The sequence below is a fragment of the Anopheles merus genome, chromosome 3L, assembly GCF_017562075.2.
Source record: "Anopheles merus strain MAF chromosome 3L, AmerM5.1, whole genome shotgun sequence".
In the NCBI taxonomy this organism is placed as follows: domain Eukaryota; kingdom Metazoa; phylum Arthropoda; class Insecta; order Diptera; family Culicidae; genus Anopheles; species Anopheles merus.
Genome location: NC_054085.1, coordinates 16,527,828 through 16,554,612, shown reverse-complemented (window position 1 = coordinate 16,554,612; position 26,785 = coordinate 16,527,828). Strand labels below are relative to the sequence as shown.

Sequence of the window (26,785 nt, the reverse complement as noted above, 5' to 3'; positions counted from 1 at the left end):
ACATGGTGGGGAGTGTGGGGCGGTCTGGAAAACATCGGGACCTGTGAAAGAATAGGTTTCTCTCTCTCTCTCTCTCTCTCTCTCTCTCTCTCTCTCTCTCTCTCTCTCTCTCTCTCTCTCTCGTTCTTTCTGTTTTGTTTTCACGACTCGGGAATGCGCTTGTTCTTTACTCGGTACGTCAAGGGCTGGAGGTTGCTGCCGCCCCCATTCCCACTAATAAAGTGGGTTAATCTGCTCCGGCACACCGGCACCAGCACACATACACACTTGGACACAAACATCCTTCCGTAAGGCTTTACGCTAGAGCAGAGAGATTAAGCCCAGCGGCGACAGGCAGCATTCGCGTTCATTGTCCTCCCACCCGAAAAGGGGGGCTTGGGGACTCGTGGAAGAGAGAGAGAGAGAGAGAGCGGTTTTCACCTCGCAGAACACGAAGGCTAATTAATGATGGGAAGTACACACAAACAAAAAACGGAACATGCAGTTTCCGTGCGTTTGGCGGGTCTTTTACAGCAAAAAAAAAAAAAAGACTTGGCACCACCACCATCACCGCCGTGTTGGTATTTTGTGTAAATGTGCTTTAGAAATCATTCTAGTTTGTATGTGCGAGCGTGAGCGGTAAGCAAATCCGCTCCGTTGCCCTTTCCTTGAGATGAGTTTGTCTGTGCATAATTACCATATAATGCACTTGTTTACCGGCTTGGAAACTTGTGTCTGGGCTGCTACAAAGTATTTTCAAGCTTATTAAAATTACTCTCTCTCTCTTCTATTTCGTAAATTGGCAGCTGAGGGTCCCTAGATGGTTCTTTATTTTGTCCGAATTTGTGCAGATTTTCATTTCCTGCGGGAAACGGGTCTATTTCTTCTGATGTGCTTTTTGTTTAGGAGGAGATTTCACCGAAAAGTGCTTCAATATGCAGGCACCCGGTTGGTCATTTTTGTTCTGGACCACTTCACGCCGTCGCTCGAGCCCATTGTTGTTGCCCTGCCCGAAAGGCTCGTGTAATCTCGAACAGGATTAGTGCCCAAAAGGCTTCTCATCTATCGACAGACAGTTTTGAGGTTGAGCTTGAACGCTTTTCCAGGAAGCTTCCTCATGGGTATGGGGTTTTCTCACACACCAACACCACAACCCATCGGACCAATTTGTCCGTGCGAACCACGGCTGCCGGATTTGTTTGGGCCGGATTTAAACAGTTTTTAAGTGGATTATGGAAACACACACTCTCCCATTTGTGTTGTTGCTTCGTTGTTGTTGCTCCTTGCACTTCTACGAACACTTATCCCTTGCCCGTGTTTTGGTGTCAGCAGCAATTGCAACAAAACCGATCGTTTCGGTGCATCAACGCAAGCTGCATCCACCGTCCGTCACGTACCTTGCTCTCACGTTTGGGGGCGGAAATGAGAAGGAAATAGCTACTCCCGGGAAGTGAGATTGGCACCGGAAAAAGGCAACGGCATCAGGCTTGCGATTGAAATAGTTTGTGTGCGGTTTTTGTGTGCGTGTGTGCAGCAGGAAAGATAAGGAACGGGGACGAGTCAGCCGTGCACAGTATCGAATTTCTATGCCCTCTCCCCGCCTTCAGCCCCGCCTCACCGCACAAACGATTAGCAGAAACGGGCGCGCATGAGGTACGAGAGCGCACAGCGTAGCATTTCATCTGAATGCACGCGTTCCCTGCAACCACCGTTTGCGCCACCGAACCTTGGCATACTTGGATGACATGTCTTTTGTAGGCTCGCGTCCTCCTGAGGACGTTAGCAAGGAGACTGCTTCTCGTGTTTCGCTATGGCAACGAGGTGACGATAGTGACAAATGTGTACGATGACATACACACTTTAAGGATTGAAAATGTAAAGAAAGGATTTAAAAATAATAAAAATAATAATAATGCTATTACTCATCCGCTCTTAGCAGCAGCAAAAGAGGGAAGGTGTGAAAAAATTGAAACGAACACAAAACAGAAAATCAAAGGCAATCTTGTCAGGATGGGATAAAGAGCATTTAAAGCGTGTTATAATGCTGCTTTTTCTGCAAAGAGAGCGAGAGCGAAAGAGAGAGAGAGAGAGAGAGAGAGAGAGAGAGAGAGAGAGAGAGAGAGAGAGAGCAACACAAAAAGGATCAACAACTGTTGTGAGAGGGTTGGGAGCGCTGGGCAGCAAGGCAAGGAACAAAGCGAAAAAAAAATCTCGCTTTAATGGCAGTTGTGGTGGCGTTTGAGGAGATTAGAAAGGCGTTAACTGGTAACGAGGAAGGACGCGGTGAAGAGCGACCGTAGCAGCAGTCCAAGGAGCTGCTGAAATAGGTAATCTTTTACCAAAATAAACCGCCTACGGTGTTGCGGTGTTTTCGCTTCACCATTCGCCTTCGGGTTTGACTGCTTGTGGGTTTCCTATTCCCGTTTTCCTCCCGTTTGTGTTTTGTTGTTTTTTTTTTGTGTCCTGTTGCTTTGGTGGGCATCGAATTTCGTAACCCGTTTGTTTGTGGCAGAGCTCTGCCTGTCTCTCTATTGTACAGTGCGTATGATTTTAGGTCTGCCAAAATTTAAACACCGTATCGTATGGATGTTTTGTTTTCCTTTTTTTGTTTTACTTCCCCACATACCACCTCGGTGTCTCGGTCATCGGTCGTAGGGCTGAAATTTATTATCACGCAAGGATCTTTCTGGTGGTAAGAGTGTCGGCGGTGGGAGCGCGAAGCTTCGCGTAACTACGAATCTGTGTCTAGAGGGGAGGAAATGCGTGCAACAAAAATTCCAAACATTTTAAGGAATGTTGTACGCTGCTAGTAATGCAACAGAAAGCACAAATAAAGGAAGAAACAAAAAATAAAACAGACTCACACATAATAGAAACGGAAACTGATGTGAGATGGCTCGTCCGCCGTCCGTTCGCACTAACGCTAACACGGGCCCGTGTACCATTGTGTGCGTTTTGTTGTGTGGAGCTGCTAATGATATGATGACACTACGGTCCGTTGTTTGCCATTTGCCTATTTATTCCTTCCAAGCTGGTGTGGGAGGGGGGAGGTATGGCCCCATCATTCACACCTTTGACCTCTCCCGCCCACGACAGTTCAGGGAACATAATTTTTTTTTTTGCACACACACCGTGCGAGGGATGTCACGCGCAAGCAGTGAATGTTACGCCCGTCAGTCAGCCAAACAGCAAAAACGAAAGACACCCTTTTCCCTCCGATCGAACGCAGCGATTGAATTCTTTATCGATTGCAGTCAGCACGACCCCGTCGCGCGCGCGGCACATCATAATATAATCGCGGCCCCGTCGCGTCAAAACGCTCAAGATAACCTCATTTTCATGACAAGTTTGCTGTAAGGTTGACGTATGAATGGACCTTCCCTTGATAGTTTCGGGCGGTAGTAGGGTGTGTGTGTGCTAGTGAAAGGATGCGTTGGTGTGATGTTGTTCGTTAATAAACGGAATGATTCCGTGGCAGTGCGGGGGACAGTGTTGATGGGCTCGCGCCCAAAACCCCACGTTTAGCGCAAAAGGACACGCAAACGAGGCGCTGATTTTTGCGTTGGCGTTCGTGACAGGGCACACAAATAACAATGGCTGTAAGTTGTAGGATCTTCTGTCACGCGAAACAGCAAGATAACGTTGGTATAGAATCCTTGGGGGGGGGGGGGGGGGGCAAAGTATCATCGAAAAAAAAAAGGTTTGCAGCCCTACTCTATCGACACAGCAGAGAACGGTGATGTGGGGAAGGTTTTGAGTGAGCGGCCTGTTGTGGCATGATTGCTTGCTCACTTTTACAACGTTGCTGTGTGTATGGGTGTTTTTTCTGTGGAATTTCTATTGTAAAAGCTTTGTTGTTAGGGCGCTAAGTTGCCACTAGAATGGTTGGCCAATGAGTTTTTTCTCTTCCATTCGGTAGGGTGCAGTGTGTAAAGAGGTTGGTTTCATTCAACCATTTACAAAAGGCGGCCATAAGCTGACGGATAAACGTTGTACTAAAATATTGTCATTATTAGAACAACGGTAAAGGATTGTTAAAAAAAAAACAAATTATTGGACGAAAAATTAAAGCCGTCTTTAAATATATAAAATTAAGAATTTAAATTTAGACTTGTAACGTTTTTTAGGTAGTTTTAATACACGTATAATTCATTCCACGGGAAAATAATTCCTTGATCACTCAAGGGTTGAGCAGCGGCAGCAACAATGCTTGATGAATCCTAATTAGCGACCCCTCCTGGAAAAGGAGTTACGCTCTACGGCGCATATCGATCGGTTCCTGGAAGCAGGCCGCTCGTAGCGTGTAGCCCTTTTGCGTCCTGCGCGAAGGCGTGGCTTACAGCGCTGTACGTACGCAAATGTTCGTGGCGTACCGTGTTATATGAGTAGTTTTTTTTGATGCTATTTTTCACTGTTGGCTTATAAGAATAAGAATGTATTTACAAAAGTATTTTGAGAGAACGACATGAAACGACCCTTGATCAGCTGTTTAGTTTAATATAATCGATTTCTATACGTGGGCTAGTTAGCTATAAATAGGGCCGTATTCAATCATGTTCGTTTAGAGTTATTTTTAAATATTTCTTTTTGAGTTTGAATCGTTCGAGCGACTGAAGTTATTGAGATATTTGGGGTGTTAATATATCAATAATATAAATTCTTTATGTTAATGGCATTTCTTGTTGCTTATTCTTTTTCCAAGCATTAAATTATGTACGTTCTGTAAACTTAACAAACGTTTGACTTTGCCGTTGGCAAACGTAGGTGTGTAGAAATAGAAAGAAAATCATATCTTTATGACTAATCTAAAGTTTCTTAAGTTATGATCGCTTATTTGAAATCAATGTTGTGCCTGCTGAAATGTACATTGTAAGAAAGTGTATCTTAAAATATGTTTCAGTTGGCATTCAACGTATAATTAAATACACCTTATAATTGTAATATAACAGTTGATTATAGTGCCAATTATGTGACTCGAGTGTTTGAGATAAAGTATCAAAAATGCTCATTTTCCATTATGATCCGTGTTAGAGAACTTGATTTGTGTCTGGTTTGATATATCTAACTGAACGAAGGTCATTTGCATTACCTGACTCAAACGGAGACCGTTTTTTGTCCAACAGCTTTCCGTCAGGTTAAAGCTACGGAAATCGTTTTGTTTGTACGGTTTAACATCTAAATACATATTTTTAAACCGCACGTATTGCATGTAATTACATTCAGAAGGGATTTTTGTAATTATTTACTTAAAAAGGGTGGGAATAACAAAATTGCACAGAAATTAGAGAAACATAACAAAAGCGCTACTTTGCATGACATTGCCAAAACAATTTAAAGAACAACGATACGCCACGGATCTAATATAAATAGGGGAAAGTGGGGCAAAATGGGCACCCTCTATTTAAGCATTATTTGACTACAAAGATACTTTCCAAAGCTCAAAATGTATTCATTAGAGTGTTCTATGAACACCATGTAAATTTCATAACCCGTACATAACAAATAACCAAGCAAAATAACAACATAACATAACATAACAAATAAAATGCAAAAAAAGTTTTAGTAGCATATTGATGTAATTTTTGCCATTTCGAAAATAATCTTAAATTAGTGTTACAGGGATGCGTTGAAGTTTAACATGATACATTTGTAAAAATATGATATTTCTATACAATTTTACTGAAGAAAGCAAGGCGATGGAATGCGTATTTTTACTAATATAACAAAAAATACAAAAATGCTTCACGTGGGGCAAAATGGGCAGATGCTACTGACATACGGCGCTTAGTGAGGCTATGGTGTTGTATTTGTCGCCTCAATAATGATAACAGGCACAGCTTCAAAAGATTCGATTTTGTAGATTTAAACGTGTTATAACTGTTTTAAATATGATAACATATTTTTGGAATAATTATTAAGGGCTTTCCTGACCAGCAACACAAATGTTAGAACGAAAATGCATTTCACGAAACTTGCCCAAAAGCATAGACCATTACCTAACGCGCAGTAGTTGTGGACCATATTGCCCCAGTGTTTTGACGTTTCATAGTTTGTTTGAGGCATACAATAATGAAAGAAAAATTTGGTTTTTGTGGCATATTCAAAGGAATATTCAGTAAACTGCTTAACATGCCTATTTTGCCCCGCTTTCCCCTAATTATAAATTAGTACAATACTTCCTGCGTTTTGCGTTGCAGTTTGTTTTGACAAACAAAGTAATTTCAGATCAATTTGGTAGCAATATTTCAAGTCAACGAAAGAAGTCTCTAACAAACTTGTATAATATCGATTTTGTTTCAGTTCGTGTAGCGCGGATTCGTTTGATATTTTTCCGTTTGAATCAGATAATCGACACTAATATTAAAACAAAATCCCTGCTTTTTACTGGAACTGTGTTCTTGCTCAAAAAAAGGTTTACTTTGCAGTCAAATTTCTCACTGTTAGCACTATTCAGCCTTTCATCGACGCAGGGTAATATACAATTACTGATTTTTTCTTAATTCGCTTATGACTTTGCTCATTGACCGTTTTTTATCTCAAATTTAATGATTCTCATTGGCATTTTATTAAACATTTATAGTTTATAGCCATACGTTACTGGGTTCTTCTTCACACACTGATGAGAAAGGCTTATTGCACCAAATAATGTGTTCGCTAAGCGGGGACGGTCTGCATAGGAAACGAACCCTATCTGATCGTTACAGAAATTGATTGGTTTTATTATATCATAGACAGATGTAATGATCAAATAATCACAGTGGTACAGCCGTCAACTCATACTACTTAACAACATGCAAGGTTCAGGCCTTTATTTTACTCTTTTAGTGTAAATCAATAAGTCACAGTTTACGATTCCTATCAGAGGCTTAGGTAATTCTTTTGTAGGTCAGCGTCGTACGACTCAATAATAGCTCCGTGATAGGTTCCACCCTAAAATGGACCGTCCTCCCGTAGCAAAACTGCGTAGGACGTTACGCCAAATAGGAGAAGAGAAAGAAGAATGGAACATACGCAATGTTCCATCCAAAGTTGTCAATGTAGTTTCAAAAGGGATATTTTATTTAAAGTAACATAACGAATCTCTTCATCTTTTCGTTGTGTTTAAACGTTAAACTCTATTTAAGTACTGATAGTGGATTTGCTTTTAAGTTTTTCATAATTGTGAAGTGTTCAAGGACTTTGTGAAGAAAAAAAAATGTATTCAAATCTCTTCCAAAGTTAAACAGAAATCGATTTTGATGTGATTAGTCTCTTCGAAGTGGGCCGGTCTGGTGGACAGTCGTCAACTCGTACGACTTAACAAAACATGCCCGTCATGGGTTCAAGCCCCGAATAGACCGTGCCCCCATACGCAGGACTGACTATCCTGCTATGGTAACAATTAGTCAAAGAAATTCAAGCTCACTTCACCAGTGGGTACAGGCAGGCCTTGACCGACAACGGTTGTTGTGCCAAAGAAGAAGAAGAAGAAGTCACTTCGAAGTAAATAACTATTGTATAGTTAATGACGTTGTTATTAACAGTAAAGATTGAATAAGAAAACCTGTAAGAGTCTTAAGTTTTATATTATTCTATTAGGTGTTATGTCTTACAGTCACTATCGTGCCCCAATATAACGGTAGACATGCGTTAGTGCCTAAGATATAAGTTGGTTTCGAGGCTATAAGACTATAACCAAACTGTAGCGTAAACTGTTTGTATTGTTTTGTACCGTTTTTTCCATCCATTCCAAACACCTCTAGTCCCCAAAGGATGCGAATTTAATATATTCCGGAGAAATTGTAATTTCTGGTTCCTGTTCTACGAAACCCACATCCACATCGGAAGCGTGTTCCCAAAAGAAAACACACTAAATAACCACTCAAACAAATTCCCACTGAATGTTTATTAACCACTAACAATTTCGGCACTGTGCGTGTGTGCGTGTGTGCGTGTGTGTGTGTGTGTGTGTGTGTATTATACCTTATTCTAGTTGATAGTTTCATTGGTATTCACCTGTGAAAAATGGTCTACAAATCATTCTCTCTTTCATTCACTCTCGCTACACGCTACTCCAGGCTCCTGGTCTGGTCACGGCACATACCGGCAGGATTTCGCGTCATTCGAAAGCAAAAGAGTAATTGAATATTCATGCACGAGTTGCCTACTTCTATCGTGCTTCTTTATTAAGCCTTAAAACACCATTTGCGGCCCGAGCACCGAGCACCGTGGGCAGTACAGCGGCATGTAGAACAACGGACGGTACGCATTCCGATTTCTCTCCGTCCCGCAAAGTGTCCCCGAAAGTTGAATTGGAAATTGTACACGGGGAGAGGGGAGGCTTTAGCGGACCGACCGAAATCCTTCCCAGGGCCTAGAGGGTTTTTTTGTTGTTGTTGTTGTTGTTCGTCAATGCCTGTCGGGGCCGTACCGGGCTTGCACTACTGCGAACGTAACGTAATTTGCACGTCCAAACGGGTGCAACAAACGGGTGGACTCCGCTCCGCGTTGCTAGTGCTTGGGACTTGGGTAGACATGCGCATCAAGCACATTGAGCAACATCGACACATCGGTGTGCCGTATCACCACCACCCATGGCATTGGCCGTATACCGTTCGCGCAAAGATCAGCAGCGGCTTGCTAGTTGGAAAATTTGTGCAAAGAGCTTGGTGTGGGCCGTCATCCTAGCTTCCTGGTTTGTTGCCTTAAATATTTAATAACCTCCTCAGCCCAACGGACCGACCTGTTCGACCGAAACACCATCCTCCCTCCCATGGAAATGGCTAAACTTGCTGTTTGCAGCTTTGTCTTTCGGTTCGCTCTGTGTGTGTGTGTTTTTTGCGTGCGGTTGCGTTTGCTTGTTTTTCCCCGGAGTTTGTAGCGGTTTGATTTCTAGCGGCGCTTGGCGCTGGGTTGGTGGCACGTGGGAAGAGCAGTGGGGGGAGCAGATATTTGGATGCTAAACAGAGTGCGAATCCCTAATCTGTTGTCCCTACCGAGCGGGGAATCGAAATTGGGCGAAACTGATAAATAATTTCCGGACGGAGGGCAAAACCTTTTGCTATTCAATTACTGCTACAGTTCAGAGTGTTTGGCAATTCGTTTTTTTTGGGGGAAGGTAGGGGGGGGGGGGTGTGCGAAATGGTGTGGATGTGCACCGCCTTACATTGAATGTTAAAAAGTTATAAAATAATCATCCAATTCATTTAACTCTCGATGGCGACTAGAATATACTGGTGTGTTTTTGTTTGGAAGTTAGTTTACATTTTTATTTCTTTTTTTTATCATTTGAGATGAGGTGTGAGCGATACGTGGGCTATGTCTATAATGAATTGTAACACTTGTTCATAAAACAAAGTACGAAATGAGGGTTGTCCGACGTGAGATGTTTATGCCTGCAGGGTTTCCCTAATCGAAATTAAGCTACCGCTTCTCTTTTTGTCAAATGATGGACTTATCTTTTTGGCGTTTTATCATTTAACTTCCTGAAACAATCTACATTTAACAGTCAAATTAATTGCACGTTTTATAATTTCGTTTTAAATAATTGATTGAGTTCATTTGAAATAAAGACTACAGCAAATAAATTTAGAATTCTACAACAATTTAATGTATATTACAAAAATCCATAGACATTTGTTGATTCTTTTTCCAGCTGGTTGATTGATTTTCTATATTTCTTTTAATGTGTTTGGATGGGGATACTTTTTTTTAGGGATCTTCTTTTGGTCGTGCCAGACTATAAAAAAAATCGAAACAATTAGTCAATTTTAATACCGGGGAACGATCCGATTGGGAATCGATTGCTTACAGTCCTATAGGATCCGACGCATCAATCAAATAGACCACCAGGCCACTCCACCGGGTTTTGGAGTGCTATATTACCGTTTTTATCAAGTATGTTTTTGATGAAAACCAATCCATTTTGGTCACGATTCACTAAACAATTTCTTTAGTAAGATATACCTGGCATATTAAACATTAAGTAAGGCTGTGTGTAAATCAGTACGATGCGTTACAGCGACATCGGACGGTTAGGATATTCTATGAGATGCAGTTCCTTAGGCAAAATGCCACAACCACTTGTGGTTACTACGGTTACCCCAGAAGTGACCAATACAACCGAAAGCTGACGTCATAATCCTTCTTTGAAAACCGTTTCCACCTAATCAAATTAAAACATAACTTTATCGAATGCAATTGACACTTTTGAAAAAGCCATATATAATACTGATTCGTTTCTACAAATTCCATTTTTCGTCTGCTTTTTCTTATGGGCGCTAAAACCTACACGATGCTCGCATAAAAAAAGGTTTGCTACACTTATGTATGTTACTGCTCAACTGGACAGCAAGTCCCGGGGATGCTTCCTATGAAGGGACGGTCCAGATGAGGAATGAACTTCAGCTCTGCCTTTTACAATCCGACACGCGTGTTGTTCATTTTAAATAAAATTGGCTAGTATGGTCACACCCAGTAATATCTGTAGACTCATAGACTATTCCATTTTTGGTTAAATATAGTATTTTTAACGTCTACAGATTTTTAATTTAACGTCATAACGTCTCCATTTCAAGCAAAAGAGACAAGAGCCACGTAAATAAAGATAAGTCACAGGTTTTCAAGTGACTGCAGCTTTATTTCTCTCCTCTCCTGTACATTTTGAAGGACTTTAATTTCGGACGGATTCGGAATAAACACTATCCAATCGATTTTAAATAGGCAGGTTTTATATGAAAAACAAGATAAAAAATATACAATATATTAGTTTAAATTTGGAGGTTACTATTTCATCTTCGTCATGGTCTCTGATGTGATGGATGTGCCGGATCCTACAAGATCGGTCGGAATCGACTCTCAATCGGATCGTTCCTCCGTATCAAAGACTGACAATCAGGCTGCGTTGTGCTGGAAAATCTCGCAGATTTGTTTAGAACAACATGTTACCTCTATCAAAAAAATTTGCATCTCATTGTATTGTTATTGGGTATTTTCAAGTGTACAAATACATTTCAAGTTTATCACGCTTAGGATAGTGTGATGAAATAATATAAAGCTGTAAAAATATACATTCGTCATGATATACTTTACGAAATCGTTGTGAAGATTAAGACAGTGTATAAACAATATGGATTGTGATAGATATATGTAATAGACAGATCTTTTAATATAGGGGTTTCTTTACTTTCAGCCTATATCTTATATTAGCTAACAGTCTATACACACTACAAGTATATGACAGCAAGGCTACAATTTGCTACAAGAAACTCAAGGGGGGGGGGGGGGGTGGATAATGCTTTCGATCTGCTAAAATACTTAAAGACTTATTCTTGAACCTAGATTCTTATCTTATCTACATTTTTTTCATAGCCTCCAAAAGGATATTCATGACAGGATGCAAACTATACATCTTTCATTGTGTAGAAATAAGGGAACATATCTCGTATATCGTCTTGACACACGACGACACAAGAAGTACAAATGTGGCATTTTCACAATGCTAATGACTTGTAAAGATAACTCAAAATTTTAGCATTACATCGGCAAATGCTAGCTTTTATCTTACAGTCGACCTCATACAATTCACGCCCTTTTAAAGGGCTTGGTTTCTTGAGATTGTTGCAGAACTATAGCTATACCGATGCCGGTCAAGGCCTGCCAACCCACTTGTGGGGTTGGCTTTCAGTGACTTATTGATTTCCCCCCATAGCAGGATAGTCAGTCCTACATATGGCGGCACGGTCTATTTGGGGCTTGAACCCATGACGGGCATGTTGTTAAGTCGTACGAGTTGACGACTGTACCATGAGACCGGCTAATCCCAAACTTTACACTTCGTTAATTGAGCTATAAAGAGTTAATGTTGAAACCTACTTCCTTAGTGTATAAATATTAATACATCCCTTTTTTATTATCTTATAATATACAACCTCTGTCTGCTACATTCAAATAACTGGCAAAGTTCTTCGCGGGGCCGAATTGAAAGCCTTTGCGGGGGACGCACATGGCCCGCGGGCCTTATGTTTGACATGTATGGTTTAATTGATATGTTCGCTCATTTTGATTCGGTGAAATGACATTTGCAATCTATATGAAATGTGCTTGAAAGTAGTAATAATCTATCCAAAGGGTTCAGTTATCAACTCGGACGACACAATAACATGTCCGTCATCGGTTCAAGCCTAGAAAGGACCATCCTTCCGAAGCGAGGACCATATTATCCTTTTGTGTGGAACTAACTTATGTCTCAAAAGCCTGTATACGCCAGCATGTCCGCATAGTATGTCAAATAAAAGAATCTATGCAAATTCACTTGCAATAACGATTTGAAAATGTTGAGCAAATGATGGATTGTTTTCTCCACTCCTCGTCAACCCATTTTAAATTAAAAAAAAAACAAGACTTTTTATAGAAATAATCAATTTTGTATAGAATGTTTGCGTTCAAAATTGTAGTAAAGCGGCAATGATGTGCTATGGTAATATTAAAATCGTACGTATTTCAAAAATGAATCCAACGATCACCCATTCACGATACATCCATTCACGTATCCATTTGACATTTGCTTTGTTTTCCTAATTCAATCGATCGAACGGGATAATGAGCAAAATTGTATTTAACTGCAGCCTGGAAACTGTGTGACTCTGAGGTGAAAGTAGATCCCGAGCTGGGACACACTAAACTCCTCTCCCTTACCCGGTTTGGTGTACATTTGACTGTGCAATGAATTGTGGTTTAATTAATTTAGGATTTCGATATGACGTGCACCATTGCTACGGCAGGGTAAGGACAGGCTACAGTCGGGTGATTCAGCTAATTTAAAGAGCATTAATCGATGTTACAAACGCGATAGATCGAATGAATCCCAGGGAATGCGCTCAATTAGATCAATTGGTCGTTCGTAATGATAGCAGTGTCTTTTTAGGAAGGTTATTTAAAATGTGGTTCAGATACTCCCAGAGCAACAGCTGTAATTACGAGATAACACATCTGTAAAGTGAAAGCACGGGATTCTATTTCACTTTAATGTTGAACAGAGATTGATTTTTTTCTTGGTTTTGTAGTTGTCGCTTAAAATGTTGCAGTTAAAACAACAAGTGGCTAGGTAGACTATAAGTAGGACCACTCTTATATTGGTCGCCATGATGGATTTGGATTTCTAAGTATCTTGAGAAGAGCAAAGGAGTGATTGCTTAGAAAAGGGGTATAAAAACTTGTTCTCTCTGAATGTATAATGAAGATTTGTGAAAGGACGGACCGAGCATGTCAACATAAGTATTCTAATCACAACCGATTTTTTTACATTAAAAAAAGTACATTATATACACATTTATCGGTTAAATGAGTGTGTTGTGGCTTTGCTTACCGATTACCTCTGTGTTTGCGAGCATGCGCTATAGATTGTAATATTAAATTTGCACTAAATATTCAACAAGCCAATTTTATGCAAGAATATTCTACGGCCCTTGTGGTACAATATACCGATGGATAATTAGCTAACTCTACGTTGATTAACAGTATCATGTAGACAAGTAAGCATTATGGATCTGTCGCACTATTATCCAGATAATCGTAAGAATAATGATGTACTGCACATTTTGTTCACGGAATCGGTTTGAATATTCATGTAAAAAATACATTTAGAAGCTACATTGAAAAGTGTAAAGTAAAATCAAGGTAATTTTTTAAACTAAGGAAAGGATGAATCTTGTAGACATCAATATTTATGTTTAATTTGTTAAACATAATTGTTGTGTCGGTGTTTATTGATACGTTGTTATCTATGATGCGATAAGTAATTTAGATTTATAGATATGCTTAACATTCAATCATTTTCTTAACAAAAGCATTCTTTTTAAATTATTTGTGTGTGTGTAGTTAAAGTATTTCTTTCTATTTTTGTGTTTTTTTTTAATATTTTTTCATTTATAATTCCTTGATAGAAGCAATGAAATAGCAAAATGGAATATAAATGGAACATACATACTGAATTGGCACTTGATTGTTGTGTTGTTTGACCAACATTATATATTCATTTATTTAGTAAAATATTTGCATGGCCTTCACAGTGGCCTAAGCAACTTAAACCAACAATCTCAACATTATGTGCTACTTAACGATCTAAAATTAATTGCGGTCAAGAGTGTTAAACAAAGCCAATAGGTGATTTTTATACATATCGATCGAAATATTATAGTCAAAGTGTGGATAAGATGAGTTAATACTGCGAGACATATACAACAAAGGTTTGTTATAGCTATAAAGTCGTCTTCTACGGTCTATACTGAAATGTTCATAGTGTCTAAGAATGCTGGCTGGAGTATTTATACTAAAGCGTGCTAACAGATCTGGAGCGTCGACGTTGTGTGTTACCATTTTTGCAACGAATACACTCTGGGCAACCATACAGCGATGTTTGAGAGATTTAATTCCTAGTATTAAGTTCCTTATGCGGTAAAGAGCGTCGTGCCGTGGTGTGTTAACTAGGATTCGACGGGTGTATTTTTTTTTTTTGACGGATTTTAGTTTCTTAATCCAGATCAACGAGTAAAGACCACCATAAAACAGAAAAATACTCCAGAACTGACCGGACAAATAACAAGTACAGTGACTTAAGGCAATGTATATCCTTTATAGTCTTAGAGTGGTGATTAACAAAGCCTAATATTTTGTGCGCTTTACTAATAACAGTCTGGTAATGGACGTGGAAATCAAGTTTAGTGTCAAGCATAACTCCTAGATCACGGATGACAAATGATAGTTCCAGGTTAGCATCAAATAGCTTATAATCATAATAGATGGGTGTTTTTAAACGATTAAAGGAAATCACGCTACATTTGTTCACGGAGATAGATATGATCAATTATATATGATACAAATCTATAGGATAAAATTCAATAACAAAACATTGCGATCTATAAAGCAAATACTTTTCAGAGGCTATAATTAATGCACAATTTGAACAACTCAAAATTTGAATTCACATAAAGAAAATATCAATACATATTACGATTTAAGCCATCCACAATTGGAATGGTCTAACATACTGAAAATTCGTAAACTTAAGTTAATTCTATAGCAAAAGTCATTCCCAACGGATAATGTTGCGTACCGTCTGGGATTGCTGATATTGAACCATAGCATATCAAACCTTGGCCTTGGGACGCTGTATTAAAACTCACTGTAAAGCGTTCTATTTATTCTAACCACCATTCCACAACAAAAAAAACCCTTTCTCATCTGACGTCACCAAGCCACACAGTTTTCATCCAGCACACACGCATACACACAATCAAAATGCCAGCCTTTTGCACCTTATCATTACGTTCTTATTACGTTCTTTTTCCACTTCGTTATGTTCCTCTTTCGGCACCCTCTGTTGCCCTCCACCCGAACCTGACGGATGATGGAAAACCGGGTAATGAAAATTAGCCCTCCGAGAATAACATTTCCACGGCACGCACTGCCAAGAGCACAACCGAATGCCGCTTCCGGTGTGTGTAATGCTATCGGCCATTTTCATGATCACACCGCCATCGCCCGGCTCTCTTCGCTCCATCCGTCAGCAAGTCAGGGCGGTAAGGTGGTGGAAAATATTACCCATTTTCCCCGGTTTCCCTCGGTGCTTATTTCGGGCGACTGTCCTTTTTTCCGCTTCTGCCTGTTACCTAACCCCGTGGTGCTCCGTCGATGGGCGCCCTTTTCCCGACGTTCCATTTTACTCCCGACACACCACTACGTAGCAGCGTAAATGTGTGTAATAAGCACCCGGCCCATTCACAAATACACAACCCCGCGAGCACGCGAGTAAATGGTGGATGTGTGCGTGTGTGTGTGTGTTTACTTTGGTCTGGTCGCAATTAAATTCACCACAGCGAGTCCTTGTCGTTCGATCAACGTAACGCGTGTGGTGGCTGCTCACACAACTCACCTTCACGCTATTATCCTATTCATTTCGCGCAAAAGGGGTTTGCGCCCGTCTGTACATATACATGTGCAGCAGCGTTGGTATATAGAACGCGTTCGGTCTTCCATTGCTGTTTCGTTGCTCCGACTGCTGCTCCGCTCCGTCACACAGTTAATTCGCATTTGGTTGCCATCGCAGCAACCAGCGCCAACGATGAGGGGTTGCTGCCAAAGGAGTAGAAGTGCACTTTGTTTTCGTGACGAAGCCATTCCGCCGTTGGCCATTATTGCGAAGCGGTTGTGCGCGCCAGTCAGTGTATGTGCGTTGCGTACGTGTATATGTACAAAGGCAGCTCCCTTCTCTGCATCCTCCTGTTTTCCGCATTCCGCATTATAACGCCGTTGTTGTTTTACTGGCTGGAAGAAAGGGAGCAAAACCGACAAAGATGATTGTCGTGTACTGCTGGTGTCCATTCCGCTGCACCGAACGTGCTGCAAAGCGTCGAGCGAAAACACGCCACAATCGTACGTCCTTATGCGCGCGCCCTGCTCCCCCCCTCCATCATACGTACATAAATGAAGCGCACCAACACACGCTCACACGCGCTCAAGATAAACGCGGAGGGGGAGCGCACAGCACAAAAAAGGCAACATAAACGGCCGCCATTACGCGACTGTCGGTTGGTGGTCGACTTTATGTTCATCTGCTGCTGCTGCTACTGCTACCGGGAAGCAGCATTTATGCTACAACAAGATGATTTGCCACGCGAGAGTCCAGAGCAATGGCTGCGACGGTGGCCCGTGTGATGGCCCGTCTTGCGCACTGCGAACGCACTGGCATCGTGGCCTGTTCGTGTCTTTTCCTTGGAAAAGCCAACCGAACGAAAATTGTGAGGTGCTCATGACCTGGTTGGGGAGGGGGGGGGGGGGGGAGAGAGGGTTTTAGTGCAAACCGGGAGACAATTTATGGCCGCAGGGATTGGTGCTTTGGTGGTGGGCTCTTCGAAAATTGTATTAGAGCGTTTTGTTTGCTCATTTGTGCTGTGTCGACTGTGTAGTGATGGACGTCTTTAAGACTGATACAATTAGATTAAATAAGACCTAAATTTCACCAAATTAGAAACATAATACATAATAATTACATACATAATTAGAAACATAAACATAACAAGAAATACATAATAATTGCTAACTTTCCATCTAGAGTACCACGAGGAAACAACTCCAGCACTATCAATAAGCAATCAAGATGGAAGAGCTTCAATTGATCCACTAAAGTAGTATAAAGGAAGCACTCAAACCTTCACCGACCGCAATTGTAAGGAGAATTGTGTATTTGATTGTACTTTTCCACCAAAGCAATTCCTGCCTTTCTTTGCAAACGATTTGCGCACAAAACCCGAGTTTGCAGAGTTTCCATTATTTCTCGTAGCACTCGTTTTTGCACTATTTTTGCTACATTCCTTCTGTCTCGCGGATCCTTTTTGTTGCTTGGCGCACAATTCTCGTTTAACACCTTACCTTAGTGGGTCCAAATGGAGCGCAAAAAAAGCACAAACACACACACACACACACACACACCTGAAGCCGCGCGATGCTCTCGATGCTGTCGATTGTGTGTCGGATGGTTGGATGTCGAGCTGCTTGGCGCAAGAAGTACCTACTGCTGCGTGTTTGTTTTGCACACCTCCGTTACGGCACGAATAGGGATAGAAGAGTAAAAAAAAAACATCATCAAAGGAATTGCACTTCGCATGCACAAAGGACGCTGCAGCACCCAGGTTAACCCCGCTGCACGGCACTGCGCACTTTGCAGACACGAGTGTAAGCGTATTGGGTCGAAGTAGAGCAAAAATCGTTTAAACTTTGGCGTACGAAACGTACCGAAAAACTAACGACGTCTTTTACAGTGCGCAAAGGGCAAACAATCAAAGTACGCTGCGGGAGAAACGGCGCCTGTACTAAGCTCAAGTGACATTAAGTAAACGAAGGCAAGCAAACAAGCTGCAGCTATCCATCGTTATCCGGTCCTTGCGGCGAAAGGATATTGTAATATGGGATGGAGCAGGGCAATGCAAACAAACAAAAAACTGGGAACAACTTTTCCCTTATCTCGGGACACAATCAATTGCAGAAGAAAAACCTCGGCGAGGATCGATTGATTTTGTTCGATCGTGATGAGCACAAAGACATCGAGTACAGCAGCAAACGGGAATGTGTACGTAGTATAGTAACTACACTAGCTTCTCCCAGCCTGACCATGCCCCAAAACTCCACCACCACCACCACCACCATAACCTCTACTGGCTTATATGCTAATTTTAATGAGGAACTCAAGTATCGTTTACGTTTTTCGTTCGCTGTGCCGTTCTTCCCATCCAGTGTTCCGACCGCTTCCATCGACGACGACGACGACGGCTGGCGCATAATCAGCCCACGAGGAAGAGAAAAGGTGAATAAAACATGAATTGGCAATTTCACCATCAAGAAAATCTACCGGCACACTTGAGGATTACGAGAATTGCCCTGAATGGGATCGAATAGATTTGATTATGCCCCGTGCTGAACCGGGGCAGCAGTACGCCCAGGAGCGGTCTCTTTTTCTCTCTCTCTGTATGCTTGCTTTGGCAGCGGAATCATCAAAAGAAAGTCCTCAGACATGCGCATATTTCTGCTAGCGTGGGGATACATTGGAAATGTTTCTCTTTTTTTTGTGAGGTAGTTTTTTGCTGTGCTTTAGCGTGAAGAAATTGGACGACATTCTTCTTTGAAGCGTTTTTTTAAAGGAATATGAAGATGTAAGCATAATTCAGGAACTCTGGAAGATTTGAAGAATTTATGGCATCGAGTGAGCCAGTTGTTGTAGTTTTAATTTCTGACTATTCAAAGCTTCTAAGGCTAGTACGCTAATATCCTGTTGAACATCTCTCAACAAGATAATGTAAGATGCTCTAGAACTCCTTATTATTCACCCTCTTTGATTAAACATTCGTAGTCTATTCCTTCGCATTGAGGACACAATCCATACAAAGGTTGAACCTATGAGGAGTATGTTGTTAAGTCTTGCAAAACGTTCATACCATACCATAGCGAAAGAACTCACCATTTCACATTATTAAACCCCTTCCTTCTCATACACGTACAGCGCCGATCAGGCATTCCCCATTGCACCGTTTGCTCGAGTGCAGTTCGACAACTATTAACTCGATTGTGATTGAGACCATACTCTTCTAATCCTGGTTTGATCGTTTCATTACCCCTTCCTTTCCGAGAACACGAACCTAGAACACCCAACGAAGCGTCTTGGTCCGGACATACCGATGTAGCATGTTGTGTTCTTCCCCACACGACAAGCCCGAGTGGATCACTTCAGTGATCGGTGAAGTAGTTGATAGGCGATAGGTTGTCGGCGAGAGTAGAGTTTCTTCTTTGACTTCACTCTGACCCCCGAGGCTCTTGCACTGTGTTGACAGACCGTTTCGATTTTGAGAGTGGCGTTTAAACGAATACCGTGAGATCCGATCCCGGTGGAACGGTGGTCTCGAAGAGACAATCATCACACTCGCACTCATCCTCACCACACAAAACAGACAACAGTGCGCGTGTGAGCGTGTGTGGACGGCTTGAAAGCAAGTTCCGAAACAAAGCTGGCGCCTTGTTGAAGGGCATCGAATTACCTACTCGATTCCACTCTCCGAAAACTAGCCGAACAAGGGGGGGGGGGGGGGGTTCTTCAAGGGAGGAGGGTGTCGACAAGGGTGTGACGAAACTCTCCGCCGGTGTCGGTTTGCCCACGGGTCCCGATTGGTTCCAGCCGCTGTCGTTTTGCGAGGTGGCGTTCTTCCTCGTTCTGTTCTTGATCGGGATGTCTTATACTTCAGCTTTGCCCAGGTCCCAGGTTGGAGTGGATTTTCTTCGAAATGTGAACCAAACTTCCAAAACATCTTCATAGATTCCTTGGAAAAAAGACACCCAGTTGGACCAGTTGGAATCGCTCAAAGTTGGAGCGGTATGCTGTGGTGTGTACTTGTGGACGCACAAGAAGTCAATCTTGCTGTGGACTGTTTTCGCTCTCACGAGGCCCTCGGGGAACGTACCTCAATTACGGGAAAAACTTCATCCCATCCTCCATCGACATCGGCTAACATTGGCCAGGTTCGGTCGCTGACAATGCGATAAAATCGATCAAATTCTTCTCTGCGAAGCAACACAGACTAATGCCAATCGTCGGAGTGCGTCGGTGCGGTGCGGTAAAGCAACGGCACTGCCGCGGCACGTGGCCATACCAATTTGTCGCTCGTGCGTCCATTTCGTCAATCGTCGCACGTTGAGCTGCAATGGGAAAGGCACGAAACAACAGTTGGGCGCACACGCCCAAACGGCGGCGGCCCCCAAACAACGGACGGACGGAGCGATGCAGATGATGATGGAGCCAAGGAAATGGAAATCGACAAACGCGTAATTGGATTTTCCGATCCGTGCCCGTGGGCGGTTCGTGGCCAACGGTGTGCACACTTCGCAACCAGCACGTTGAAAAGTGTTGGGAAGAGCACCGTTCGGGTGACAGAAGACTGGAGAGCCTATAGAGCTAGAAGGGTTTATTGTGAAAATAATCTCTAAAAGTACAGTGAATGTGATTATGATACTTTTAGAGTAACTTCTAGGTTTCTTTACACCTTGAGGAATTCATCTGTAGCTAACAACTGCAAATTGGGCACTTTTCAATTTGAAAAACTCGCTGCAACTACAGTTGTGCGATATCTACGTTCCGAAACGGCCCCTTGCAGTAAGGGGGGGGGGGGGGGGGGGGGGCAGTAGGCAAGATAACCGCCGTTTCGTTTCCGGAATTGAATTGGCAAGTAATTTATACAGTTTCTGGCTTTCTGGTTCTTAAAGTTGCCAAGCCGAATTGATTCCACCAGGCAAGTGCCCGGTAGCTGGCGTCCTGGAGAGAACAGGCAACCGAAAAGTGGAGCCCGATAAATAACCAGCACGAAGGGAGGAGCGTGTCATTTTCGGGAAGGCCACAAGGTTCCTGGGCAGCTGGTAGTAGTAGTAGTAGTAGTGGCAGGCCCAACGGCTGACCTGCGCAATCCGATACGCTACATTACTGGACGGTGGGAAAAGGCAAGTTTTATTCACATGATTCGTCCTCGGGCAAAAACGGCGTGCGGGTTTCGTTGTGCCGCTTTTCTACGAACCTCACTTGACCGTTTTGGGGTGTCGGAACAGCACGAAGAACGTGGCGCGGTAGTGATTTACGTGACCTCGTAAACTGACTCGAAACATCCGAGCGAATTGGACTGGATCAAATTCAATTAGGAAGTAGGTGAAAAGGTCTGCTAACATATCTAATTAGAGTGAAGCTACTGTTGGGCTTTGGACCGAAACGTGTCCTAACTTTGTGTGGCAATGCATTTATTTAAAATGCTTGCAATGTTTAATTATGCAACCCAATTTGTAGTGCTCACTCTACTCACCGTTTTCACCGAGCTGTGTTAAATGTAAGCTTTTCTGCTGTCTACTGCTGCTTTACACTGCGTTCTTGCAGCTTTACGGGGAGGATCAGCTCGCATCTCAACAAGAAATTGCTTATTTCCTGCACTCTTCCTGTTCCCAAATTCTCCCCCAGGCTTGCGTATGGGTGTGTTTGCTTTGACAGTGTGCCAACCCGGGGGTTGGCTAGAAAGGATAGTTTTTAATTGAAATGCAGCAGTATTTTGATACCTTCTTCCTTTTCCCCCTGCGAGAACACGAGCCTGTACAGCATGCGATGTACAGCCGAACAATGCCAAACTTCTTGAACTCGGCAAAGAGTTAAAAAGCGTCAAAATCCCGCATCGTCATGCGAGGAGAAAAGGCGTACCAAAAAAAACTGTCCTTACTGAATCTTGGCGTTGAGGCAGTGCGATAGAATTTCCTACTACCATCGTTTGCCATCGATCGATCTTGTACTGCAGTTGCTGACAATCGCTGCGAAGCAAATCCTCTCTCTTTCTCTCTCTCTGTGTGTGCCAAAAATTCTGCCCGTAATTCGATACGATTTCAATGGTTCTGCCTAATTGCTTGATTGGAAGATGATATCCGCTGCTCAACCACACAGAAGGGCACGGGGAAATTGATATTTGATGCCTGGTTACCTTTTTCGCTTTCGCTTTTCAACGCGTTTTCCTGCTGTTCCAACGGTGCGATAAATTATCCTCACAATACAAACGCAGCTTTCTTTTTCGAGAATTTCTTCACCACAAACGGAATGTGGCGCGAGCGCTTAGAGAGAGAGAGAGAGAGAGAGAGAGATCTGTGTTCTTGATGAATTTCCCTTTCCGGGACGATTTTGGGGCTATTGATTAGTATTTAGTTACGAGATCTTCGCAATCCAACAACACAATAGGTTGATTGTGAAAGTGTGTGTGTGAGAAGTGTCGCCGTAGGAGGCACACTCGGTTGGGAAATGTGAAGGAACAATTCCGCAAGCTTGTGTGTTTATTGATTTTGAAGTTCCACCAAACCCGGTATCAATGGCATTTCCAGCAGCCCCGAAACAATGGTTTGTTTTCTTGAGTTTCAAAACCCAACTCTTGTTTGTTTGATTTCCAGAACGCAGTGTGAGGGATTTATATATCACCGTATCGCCAGTTTCGCTCGGTACACACAATCCAGTAAATCCTGTACTATTCTGAAGCTCACCTTAAATTATTCCTCCGATTTTTTTGCTTCTACAAGAAAGCATCCTTCGAAAAGCGTCATCAAAGCAGGCGAGCTGTACGCCCAAACACTCACCTCGCTTCGATTCCACAAACATTCCGATCCAATCAATAAATGAAACTCGTCTGCACTTAAACAGTCTACCAAGGGGTCGAATTCCTTTTGCTACGGCTCGAGAATTTTCCATCCGAAACGGGTAATCTTCCTATTGCCGATAATATCCCCTTGTCACCTCTTCTCACATGCGCGCCCGATTCCAGCATTCTCCGGTCTAATGGCAAATTACTAAATTCAATAATAATGAGATTCGTGCGGGGGACCACTGTCACGGCACTTTTTTTCGCTTTCTCATCACTCTCACTTTCCCTTTTCTCTCTCTCTCTTTTTCGCAGATTTTACACACTTAAAGTCAACCTTTGGCGGTGGTGGCGGTGCGTGCTTACCGGGTAAGTTTGCCGTTCACAGTGTACTAGATCGAAAATGTTCCCCACGGGTAGAAGCAAAAAAGAATACTCTTGCCTCCCATCATCATCATCGTCGTCGTCATCAACATCATCAGCACAAGCATCGTTCGATTTCAATTTGCATTTTCATTCGTGTTCTTCGCCCGGGAGTGTCGTTCCGTTCGCCATGTAGTAATGGAGAGAGTTTTTTGTTGTTGTTGGTAGGGGAGACGATCGCCGAGACGACGACTTCACTGTGGCAGTGGAGTACAGTACAGATGACTTTCCTAAATCTGTTGCCGAAATTGACTAATTTTGCAACCAGTCGGGATCCATTCGGTTCGGTCTCCTGGGGGTGGTGGACAGAATTGAGGAGCACCAATCACCAACACCCGCGGGCTGTTCGTTGCTTTTGCGGCTCCGGCACAGGGCAGTCCTGATCATGCGCAAGAATCATCGTATACACTCTCTCTCCCCCCACGCATACACCCACACAGCATAAGGTGGTGTGTGTTAACAGCCATTTATGTATTTTTTTTCTCTTCTACTTCCCCGGTTGCACCCTCCGCAGACCCTCCAGAAGCAGCAGAAGTTAGTTTGCACGGAGGACTTTTTGGGATTTTTGTGCTTTCTGTCCTATGTTTGGTGGGCTGCATTATGTACCGTACCAGTACCGTTTCAGTCAGTCACTTTGTGACTTTTCTGCTCGCCCCTTGTTTGCCTTGCAGCGCTCCTTTCTCTTCACCACCTCACTCGGTGCGTTCATCTCTTCTGCTTATTTAATGTGCGGCGCTTGCTTCGGGCAGCGTTGTACGTTGGGCTGTGTGCGGAAGATTTCGGTACATAAAGCGTATCGTAAAGTACGTTCTGATATTTTAATCTCATTTCGTGCACAATGAAGTAAACGTGTGGGAGCGGGCCCGGGAAGGGAAGGTGGCGGACACTGGTTTGCTTTTGGCTGTGCGCCCTCTCCATCTCGGCAATCTGCCCCCGGAGCACGAAACGAAATCCACTGGCAAGGTGCACGTACCACCAACAATGCGATAATTGGTTTGGTTTCAAGAGAGCAAATTTTCGCGTGCTAGAAAATAGAAAATGGAAAAACACCTTGTGCCACAGAGCTTTCTTCTTCGTTTTGCTCGTTTTGCCACTCGTTCGGAACCAAACATGGCTGCCCGGTTTTTTATGTGCCTCAAGCAAAACCCCTTTTTTCCACCACTCACACCAGGGAAATAAATCCCTACCTGCCTGCTGAGTTTTTATGACGTGCTCTGTACCGAGCGAATGCTCCCAACTCACCTCAAAGCCTACTTGCTCCACAGGGGCGATCGACTTAAAATGGGAGTCCCTGCTTTCAAATACGCACGACTGTATTCGTTGTGTGTGTTGGTGTGTGTGGATTCGGTTTGGAGACGGTTCAGTTGTTTAAAGCGGTGACAGCTAAATTAAATTATCTACCAACCCTCACTGCAGGGTTTTTGGGGGGCGTTGATGTGCGTATTGTGTTTACCAAACGGTACCGGTTTGGAGCTGGGATGGCATCCCGAGGAGAGAAAACGCGTGAAAAAGCATTTTTGTTTGCTGAGCGCGTGTGGAGGCGTGAAACCTTCCACCAGACGCACTGCTTCGGAAAGCGACTTTCATCTGCGAAGAGATTTGGGGATTTTTGTTGTAGGATTGAAATGAAATAAGACGATGGTTTAGGGAGAAGATTAAGCAAAGAAATTAAGCTAAAGGAATCAGTGGTTAAGATTTGCACATTTTTGAAGTATTGAGGCAAATTTCAAGACTTTAAAAATGTCTCATATGATGTGTATAAATTGGAAGCAATGGAAGGTTCAATTTGAAGTACTTATTACATTAAAATCTCAATTCACCCTATAGACCACTTCGAAGAAACTAAAAAGTACAAAATTACTTACTACTTTAAAATCTCAATTCACCCTACAGACCACTTCGAAGAAACTAAAAAGTACAAAATTGGGGGATTGGGGGATGCTAAGTTAGAAAGCTTTAATGAAGAAAGTGTTCGTCAGTGAAGTAAACATCATCCGAAATGTATTTTCCTTCCCGAGACTGATAGTAATTTCCCATTGCTTTGATTTTTGAGTAATTTCCCATTGTTCAAACAATCATACAACTCCAACTCGTTTTAAGGTTGTTTGCTCTCTTTTATATAAATTTTATTGATCTTATTACATTGTAAAGCCTCTATTTCAACAATTGGGAGCTTCGCTTGACAATATACCTGCAATTATTTAGCTTCCTTGAAGCTGAAAATCTGAAGCAAGTTTGACGCGTGTTTTTGTATGGAGCTCCAATATAATTTCTACTACCAAATGTCAAACTCCGTACATAAACAAAACTACTTAGTATCAGAAATTCCTCTATATCATACACAAAAGATCTTAACGCTATTTGAAGATGATATTAAAAAAAGACCTTATCATATCATAACTTTTGATAACAATCGGGCAATTGGAAAAGGATAACTCCCAGATCGTCGCAATCCACTGAATAGAACCCAACAATTACACTAATAGACCTATCGCATTATACCCATTGTGGGAAGGATAAGATGTGTTTCCATTTTTTTCACACATCTTAAACCCCCTTTCACCAAATCCCATTCACCACAACCGGTTCGTCAAATCGGACCCAACTCTAAGAAGCAAAAAAAGACTGTGAAAAAAGACTACCAAGGACACACACACCCTCTCTCTCTCTCACTCTCTTGAACAAGTATTGCCATTTGCGACCACATACTCGGCCACGCACTGGGGTGTCATCCCAATCGCCTATCATGTTCAACTCTCTGTCCCCCCAACAGTAGTAGGGTTTACAAGTGTAATCGTACCAGCAAAAGACTACCACTAGCCGCTCCTTGCAACGGTACAGCAGACCAAAGTGACACCCAATTTCGGATCGATGCTCTTAAGCAGGATTACCCGACCACCTTCAGCGCGTTCCACATTCCACGCGTGCAACAATCGTGCAAAAACCTCAAGCACAAAATGGAACAACAACACTACAGCACGCAACCCTATTCTTCGTTCCCTGGTTGTTTTTTTTTCTTCTTTTTGTGCCCCCCCCCACCCCCCCTCTTTGTTATCCCAAAAGGACGAAGGGTATCGAAGAAATATTTGTCCAAAATTGGGCATACACCGGCCATTCCACGGAGGAAACACGCCGCCATTCTTTCTCACCTGTTCGCCGTAACTCACGCGCGCTGAACCGGATGTGGCACTGGATGGAGATGTTCGCGGGGGTAATGTGCGCGCCTGGGTAAACAGCTCTCTTCTGCCCCGTGTTCGCATTGTCCGGACAATGCCAGGGGGTATTTTGCATTTATTTGGAGACTCCTTGTCAAGCGCACTTCATAGCAAAAGGTAAACGGATCCATCATCCTCCAACATTCCAACAACCGAGGATCCGTTCTAGCTGGCTGGCTGCATGGCTGTGCGGTGTGCAAATCGCAGCTAAGATCCTGCCGTTTTTTTTTCTTTTACTGTCGTCATCGTCTTTTATTCTTCCCACGTGGCCCTTTGGTATGTAGGGATGATGTGTTTCCTTTTTTTTTTTTTTTTTGGTGTATAAGTATTGTCCAAACATGTGTTGTAGCGGAGAGAAGTTGTAAGGATTGAATGGTGAATTGTGTGCATCCAACCAACAGAGCAGGGCGAGAGAGCAAGGAAATGGACAATAAATACAGCGCTGCTGTTTGCGGTATTGAAGGTAAATAGCTCGTTAGGGAAGCGAGTATTATGGACGTT

The 26,785-nt window shown here is 42.7% G+C and overlaps 1 protein-coding gene and 1 long non-coding RNA gene across 3 annotated transcripts in view; one reads left to right on the top strand and one right to left on the bottom strand.

Annotated features, from left to right (window-relative positions):
* The window catches only part of LOC121598398 (homeobox protein unc-4-like), a 59,780-nt gene that overhangs the window by 6,384 nt on the left and 26,611 nt on the right, over positions 1-26,785 (top strand). For both annotated transcript variants that reach the window (XM_041925188.1, XM_041925187.1), the window contains exon 2: positions 22,962-23,015. In XM_041925188.1, coding sequence (XP_041781122.1) covers positions 22,962-23,015 — 54 coding nt within the window. The remainder of the gene's footprint in view (positions 1-22,961; positions 23,016-26,785) is intronic.
* LOC121598404 lies at positions 22,330-24,312 on the bottom strand. Its single transcript, XR_006005549.1, has 2 exons — positions 22,645-24,312; positions 22,330-22,580 (listed from the first exon to the last, which is right to left on the bottom strand). It is a non-coding gene; the product is annotated as an uncharacterized LOC121598404 (long non-coding RNA).